Source organism: Dermacentor silvarum, chromosome 9 (genome assembly GCF_013339745.2).
Source record: "Dermacentor silvarum isolate Dsil-2018 chromosome 9, BIME_Dsil_1.4, whole genome shotgun sequence".
Taxonomy (NCBI): Eukaryota; Metazoa; Arthropoda; class Arachnida; order Ixodida; family Ixodidae; genus Dermacentor; species Dermacentor silvarum.
Window position 1 is genome coordinate 131,908,908 of NC_051162.1, and position 8,068 is coordinate 131,916,975.

At 43.0% G+C, this 8,068-nt stretch overlaps 1 protein-coding gene across 1 annotated transcript; it reads left to right on the top strand.

Moving 5' to 3' along the window:
• Positions 1-23: 23 nt before the first annotated feature.
• LOC119464361 (V-type proton ATPase subunit E-like) lies at positions 24-7,892 on the top strand. Its single transcript, XM_037725300.2, has 5 exons — positions 24-231; positions 301-366; positions 1,765-1,874; positions 2,918-3,101; positions 7,271-7,892. The coding sequence occupies exons 1-5, from the start codon at positions 199-201 to the stop codon at positions 7,544-7,546; spliced, it is 669 nt and encodes a 222-aa protein (XP_037581228.1). The 5' UTR covers positions 24-198; the 3' UTR covers positions 7,547-7,892.
• Positions 7,893-8,068: the final 176 nt, after the last annotated feature.

Consider the following 8,068-nt stretch of genomic DNA (forward strand, 5'->3'; position numbering starts at 1 on the left):
AGGCGCGTATCATCATCATTATGTCGGTTACGTTCAGCAGCGTCACATGACAACGTCTGCATCGACCGCCCGCAGCTGCAGAGTCTTCGTCTCGTAACATACAAAGTTGTTTTAAACGGTGCAGTGGTCGAGAATTTTTCGCCCGAGAGTGTGACGCGTGAATTGGAGTAACAGTATCCGACCACTAATTCCTCAACCATGGCTCTCAGCGACTCTGACGTTAAAAAACAGGTAGAAACGCGTCGGCAAAGTTTTCGCCTAGGCCGGAGTGATTGTTTCGTGCTTTCGTTTACCTTTCAGATCAAGCACATGATGGCGTTCATCGAACAAGAGGCAAACGAAAAGGTGGAAGAAGTCGACGCCAAGGTAAATATTTGTCACGCGCACGGGAGCCGGCTCGCGCTGCCGTTGCTATAAGCGCGTGACATCCGGCCTTCTTCCACCGAATGAGCTCGTGCTTGTTCTGCCTTCGCTGAGTGAAACTAAATGCACACACACGCACGCGCGCAAAAAGTTTTGTAGTTGCCAGTCTAATTTGTTTTAGATGGTACTAACGGCGTTTTTTAAGAATTCTTTTCGCAAGTGTATTTAACAGTAGGTTGCCTGTATGGCCGCCGCCAACTTTGCTACGGTCAAGATATGCACCGCCCTACTAATTCATCATGGAATAGCTCTGTTTTTTTTTCAAAGCTCTCATTTGCAAGACCACAAGAACCAAGGTTGCATCATAACGCAAAGTATCGCATATCGTCTGGCGCCTCACAATCACCCTTATAATATCTTTTTCATGTAAATAGAATTATTCGCTCTGCCCATCGGAATAAAGTAAATAATATGTATACAATAAGATACAAGCTGCTTCCGTAAGAATGGAGAACAGGGAATTTTCTGAAGCTTTTGCTTTGCTGGGCTACTTTGAATCGGTCGGTATTATCACGTACGTGTAATTCGCCGCTTATGCTTTTTCTGCGTGCAGTTAAATACGTGTAAGTAAATACCCTGCAATTATAACATATGGTACAGTTACGCGTTTCAAGTTATACCAATAAAGTTAGTGCTTTCTGGAAAATGAACGCAGGCTAGTGTATGTGTTGCCTTCCAAATAAAGAAAGCTAGCTCTTCAAGCACACTATATTTTACAGTAATTGTTAAATGCACAGTGAATGGCGCCTTGTCACATGTGATAGCTAAGGTGACAGTGTGTTTGTGCAAATATCTGCAGCAGTAAAATGGTAGCCGTATCGTTTAAAGGTACAGCTCGCAGTATTAATTAGAGGCCAAACATAGGGTTGGGTAGGATGATACAGCTGACATTAAGAAAAAGAAGCAAAGTTTGGCAGGGCATGTTATATTTAGATGAAATGACCAATACTCTAATTAGAGTAGCAGAATTGGAAGAGACTTGAAGAAGTTGGGGTAGCAAAGGATTAGTTGGAGTCATGGGAGATAGGACGTTTGCAGGTGCGTTTAGTTGACACAGGACAGTGGTAGTCGGAGATTTTTGGGCAAGGCCCTTGCCCTGTAATGTATTCAAATAGGCTGATGATGATGATCTTTAGGGAGGTAGGCCAGACCACAATACGTAACATCCACCACAATTTTCAGAATGACCCCAATATACAAATTCGTTAGGGACTCCAAAACAGAGGTCACAGTATACATAGTTTAACAGGCAGGCAAGGTCAATTTGGTAACCTTGCACTTTTACCTCACCTTTCGTCAACTTGTTTAAATGCAGTAAATATTGCCTTGCCCCACCCACAGGCTGAGGAAGAGTTCAACATTGAGAAAGGTCGCCTGGTTGCTGAGCAGCGACTCAAAATCATGGACTACTACTCACGCAAGGAGAAGCAGGTAGAACTGCAGCGAAAGATGTGAGTGCCATCCTTTTGCTATTTTGGGCTAAGGCTTGCGATAATGTGTGATACTTGTTCGGCATTGTGAGTGATCATGCCATGGGAACAAAAACAGGACAGTTTTGTAAGCTTGACGAATAGATGGGCTTTTACGTTTCCTTATTAACACGCACAAGACTTGTGTGCCTTTTAATATTGCGAAGGGAATGTTTGCTCACGCTTATATAGCTGGTGCTGTGAAAATATGTGGCACTGCCTGCACAGATTTCAATTTCAAATGCAAAGCATCAAATGTGCAATTAGAAAGTCTTGATTTTTGTGCACTTGAAAAAAGTAACTGACGTCGTCTTTCTCTGCTCTTCATTCAGTGACCCATGTGATAAGAGTCGACTGTAGTGGCTTGACTTTTGTAAGTGGGAGTGTAGCTGCAGAGCTTACCTGCTAGCCCTTGCTACTAGATAACATGCGCATGCAGTAGCTAAAAAAGGTTGTGGGCTATGGGAGCTTGTGGGTCTGCGAGATTGGCTTCATTTCCGCAATTTCAGTATGTCCTACAACAAAATATGTTCCACAATTTCAAATTGTGACTTCATTATCTTTCTTTTGCATTATATATTGCTTATCAAAATCGGCAGTTAGCCCAATATAGTCTATCAGCACTTGCCCCTGGTGCCATACAGCACAGTGTTAAAGCCAACTTCTGTTGTTTTGTTGTTGCACTTTATTCTTCTGCCTGTGCCGAACAACGTAGGTGGTGCCTGCATAGTCACAGAATTTGGAACCTCCTCCTGCATAACACATTACTTTAAAAATGTACACATCTATTGTAACAGTAACAATAATTAGAAGTTAATTAATGAAATGTAGATAAATTATTATGAGGTGATCAGTGATTACCACATATTTGCTGTTCGTCACTGCTAATGTGTTGCTGAAAAAGAGATGGACATAATCATCTCCACTGCACTCCTTTCTAGAAAATCGTCGATTAATTGCTCCCCGAAGCAGGTGGCATATTATTCTGCGTGTGCTAATAGTAATGTTAACCTGTGGATGTGCAGCCAGAGCTCCAACATGCTGAACCAGGCACGGCTCAGGGTCCTGAGGGAAGGCGAGGGGCACATCTGTAAGGTGCTCGAGGACGCTCGCCGCCATCTTGGTGACATCACCAACGACGAGACACGATATCGGGAGCTGCTCGAGAAGCTCGTCCTGCAGGCGCTGCTGCAATTGCTCGAGACAGAGGTGGGTGCATTGAAGCGAGTCTAGCCTCGTGTGGGCAACACCAGGGCCATTAGAGATGCTGCCTTCAGCCAATGGGCGTTGGTGTATGCAGCTTCTCGGACAGACCTGGGCCATTCAGGACGACAAATCGGAGGCCCAGTGTGGTCGACTTCATGATGAAGTTTCACACACTAGAGAAAAAAACTGGCGCTGGTGTCTGCATGCACCACTAGTATGGCTTCGTCTTTCTGGCTTTGAATAATCTTGTGGATTCTTAATTAACCCTTTAAGGACGTTGAAAAAATGAAACAAACTTGCAAAAAAGATGGACAGACAGACAGTGAACTTTATTTGATCCTGAGGAGCTTCCGTGGGGGCCCCTATTGGGGACCCACGGCCAGGGCAGGAACACCATGATGTTCCGCCCTTTCCTGGGCCCTCTGGATTTCCTGGAGTTGTCTGTAGCGATGGGCTCCAAAGTGCCTCTTCCCAGTCGGCTTCACTGGATAGAAGGCCATTAGGTAACATGGGGCATCGCCAGAGCATGTGCGCTAAGGAACATTAATCTCATTACACTCCAGACAGTTTGAATCGATTTCTGTGGAGATATGGCTGAGAAAGCCCTGCGAGGGGAATGAGCCTATCTGGAGCATTCTAAGTGTAACCGACTGAGACCTGTCTAACTTTGGGTCAAGAGGATAGGCCCTTCTACTAAGCCAATAGTGAGAGGTTATTTCTTGAAAAGCAAGGAGCAGATCGTTATGCTGGATTTCATCCTGTCCCCGTAAGGCCTCCATTCCAAAAAAGCTGGAATGTTATCTTTTTTTTTTTTTTCGTGCAAACGATTCTATTGATAGCATAAAGCAAGACCAAGGTAAAACTTTGTGTCAGAAAGGCGAAGCTTATTAGGAAAAGATGTTTTTAACTGTAGCAAAGGTGGGCTTCACCGCATGTGTTGGTCCTTCTTATTTACATGTTTCAACAACTCAAAAAAGCTCAACTCTCTGAATCACCATGCTTTCAACGCCACTCAAATTGCTCACTTGTACCATGGAGGATGCCCCTTTGTAATAGACAACTGGCGACACAATAACAAAAAAAAATAAAAAAATTATGAAGTATTTGTTCACAACTGCAGTCTTCAACAGGCACCTTACGCCATCTGGTGTTGTTTACAACAACCACAGAGAAGAGGACGAGCCCAAATCATGTTGAGGGCTGCATGAGAAGTAAGAGCGTTGGACGAGTTGGGCTCGTCGTTTGTCTTTTCTGCAAGTGCGCATGACAAGCTCAGCTTGTCTTCTGCATGGAATGGGTTAATTATGCATATACATGAAGTAAACCTGTTGTGATTGGATAACACTTCACTGCTCTTAAGAAATATTGTGAGCATGGAGGTTGGTAAACAGCTAGGAGGGATCATCACATGGCAACCTTGAAGCATAATCATAAAGACATTAAAAAAAAAAAAAAAAACTCATGGGAAATGTGCTTTTACCACGTAATGGGCAAGCGGTAATTTCTAGTCGCCGAGTACATATAGACTATGGGGGGAGGTTGGAGTGGGGAGTGGGTGGCAAGGGCTGGTCGTGACCAGGGCGTCACTAAAAGCTACCGCGAACTAAACAACGCCTCGGAAGGTTTGGCAACCATGTAGGGCCTATTTGCCGAAAGTCAACACGCAAATGGGCCTCAAAGGAAAGAACCTCGGAGCCTTAACCAACCTCAGAGGAGGTTGGTTAAGGCTAGCTGTCTAATGTTGTGCTGTCTCTTTTTCCGTCCTCTATAATTGTGAGACTAGCATATGATGCAACTGAGCCACATTGAGCAATAATAGAAGCTGAATTATGAATTTTCAATGAATTCATGTCAACTCATAGAAAGAGTCATGTACTACACTATTCCCATTGGCTGAAGGATTTACAGTAAGATTTTCCTCGGGTCGATACAGATCTGGGGCCAGTTGTTCTTACAGAACTTTAGGTAATACAGTAGAACCTTTTATATGTTCTTGGCTTATATGGTTTTTCTTTGGATATGTGCGTGCAAATGGACATAATAAATGTGTATCATTTTGATTGTACAGTCTTCTGGATCATACACTTTCAAGTCACTTGATTTCCTTACTGGGCCTATAGGATTCGATCAATTTGGGTGACATTTATTTTCCACGTTAAAAATTTATGTTGCAATTTTTCTCATAGTAATGCCATGCAACATCTGAAATGACAACTGACCAACTGTTTGTCAGATTTGACAATTACTGGCAGATTGGGTAGTCTGTTAAAGTAAATGTTCAACTGGAGGTGTCGTTGAAACTAGCCTCGAGTGCTCCTAGCACTTCCTCAATAAAACCATGCAAAATTTGCGCTCTGACTAAAAAAAAAATAATTTTTGAATGATGGCAGTGGATACACACAAGCTTCTGTCGGGTTGTCTAATTTCCCGATCTAACATCTAGGCTATTTTAACAGTGTCTCAAGCAATGGTAGATGCTACCGTATACTGTGGGTTGCTTTTATCCATCACCCTTTTGACAGCTTATGTACAAATTATTGCAAGTAGTCCTTCCTGTCGTGGGGTGTTTTCACTCACTGATGTGCACGCAGTCGATTTCAAACCAACCTTTGACCGAAGCTTGACTAGCAGTCTAATCTCTTACATTCTGAACATCGCCTGTGCAAATGCCCATATTGATTACTGTAAAATGTTCCGCAACACTCCACATAACTGTACAGTACTGTACAAGAAATGAACAATGCACGCAGTGGCTCCAGTGCCAGTTGAACGCCACTTGACCAGCTTATTTGTGCAACAAATCTGAGAGAACGCAATAATTAATTATGAGGAGGCTTCTGTGTGCTTCCTGACCTGACAACCATTGCTTCGCTAGCCTAAAGAATGCAGTAAAGAACAAACCAGGTGTCTGCTTCAATGAGTAAAAACAAATTCTCCCTGCAAAATAAGCAAAGCTACTGCTTTCCTGCATAGCATAGGCATCGCTATGGCTAGTGTAGTCACCAAAAAAAATCTACATAACCTTTTTTGCGTGGTGCGACTTACAAAAGTTTGGAACTAGGAGCCAGGTGCATATTTTGTATATTTCAGATTTATTTTACAGTCAATATTTATGCTAAAAATAGCAAATTATTACTGTCATTCATGTTTCTTGAAGTGCTCTTGTGAAAGTTCAGACAAGAATTCTCAAAAACAGTCTGACCAATTAATACTGCTTTACATCCATTCAAAATGCTAGTGATCAGGCTTTAATTTCATGTAGCACGGTATATGTTGACTACTACGTCCTGAAATAAAATGTTAAAACATAAAAGCACCCAAAATGAACTTTTTTTTTTGCGGTAGGGAAGGAGGTAAAGGAAAGGTACACACCAATGACACTCCTCTCTCTTGACCACAGAAGGTTTTGGAGCACAGGAGCTGTGAAAAAGTTCGAATTCTGTTGCAGCCTCTCCATTCTAGACGCAGAAGTAGGCTCCAGGAAAGCTTTTTAAAGTACATGGAAGAATTGAGGTTACACCAAATACTTGTTTGTTTGTTTTTTATTGAGATTATAATCAGACGAGGTTGTCGCCGTTTGCTGGCGACAGCTACCCTGTTCCGCTTGGTTACTGTAATATAGGATAAAAAAAATTGAAAAGTGTAAATTCTTGGCTAATACTTAATTATAAAACAGAACATGTAACACACTGAGAGTAATTGTCTCACTTGAAAAGTTCTCATTGAGACAAGTCAATGGATGTCTGGGATTTCAGATGCACGAATGCTGTGGCTCTGGAACAGGGGGGCAGAGGGGGTGGGGGGAGCACCTCCACAGATTTTATTGCAAGGGGGTGCTGACCCCTCTTTAATATCGTCATTAATCATAGGGTTAACAATAACAAAAAAAAAGTTTGTGTAAGAAATTATCCCCCCTCCCCAGCCCCTGCACAAATTGGACATAATTACACGTGATGCAGTAGACTCAATATTTGCCACAAATGCCAGTGTCTTCGAAGTTTTCTGTTAATATATACCTTGTGTCATATAGTATGTTTTCAAAACGCTGAATTTCAAGAGAATAACTGTAGCAGTAATGTCGACAAAAGCACTCTGAACAAGGCAATTGAGGCTGCCTTTGCCTTCTTTGTTGCATAAGTTGTGATGGCATATTTTTTGCTTGGGCTTTGCAGGTGACTGTGTACTGCCGACCAAAGGATAAGAAACTCATCGACACAGATACTGTCGCGCGGAAGTACCAGGCAATTACGTGCCAGACAGTGCATTTGTCCGTTGAAGGGAATCTCTCGGAAAACATCTGTGGTGGAGTGGAGTGTGTGTCCAAGAGGGGGCGCATTCGCGTCTGCAACACTCTTGAGAAGCGTCTGGAAATGATCTCGCAGCAGCTGCTGCCACAGGTCCGCACAGCACTCTTTGGGAGAAACCCCAACCGCAAGTTTAATGACTAGGCTAGCCTCCGGGGCTTAAACGATCATCTCCCATGTAGTCAGGACTTTGTGTTAGTGTAGTATAGTATTGCGTGGGCTTGAGAGCCCCGCTCGAGCATCTTCGATATTGCTCGAGCTGCATGCAGCATCTGGGTGCCGCTTCGTGCTGGCTGCCGCTGCATTGTGGGCTGCTGCACGCATCTTTGAACCCTATAACGGTTTCTGTATTGTTGCAAATTAATGTATCAACATGTTTCTTGTTACCCATATTGCTACGAATCAATGTATCTACACATTTCTTTTTCGTTGTAGCTTCGTTTCAATAAAATGTTGCAGCAATGCCAACAAACTTGCTGCGAAAAGAGCATGCTGTTGTCGCTACTTGCCAAAAGGAGCTAGCTGGAGCCATGTGCGTTCATCACTCGCATCACATCGTGCTGAAAAAATTGCATTCCAAGGCCGTTTTCATATGCTCTTTAATGCTGGACTTTCAGACACCACTTAAGAAAATTTTAACTTGGACTCACTTAAGAAAATTTTAAC

Coding starts and splice junctions, on each gene's coding strand:
- LOC119464361 (XM_037725300.2), top strand. CDS start 199: ATGGCTCTCAGCGACTCTGACGTTAAAAAACAG. Junction 367..1,764: donor TGGAAGAAGTCGACGCCAAG/GTAAATATTTGT, acceptor CCCCACCCACAG/GCTGAGGAAGAGTTCAACAT. Junction 3,102..7,270: donor TGCAATTGCTCGAGACAGAG/GTGGGTGCATTG, acceptor TGGGCTTTGCAG/GTGACTGTGTACTGCCGACC.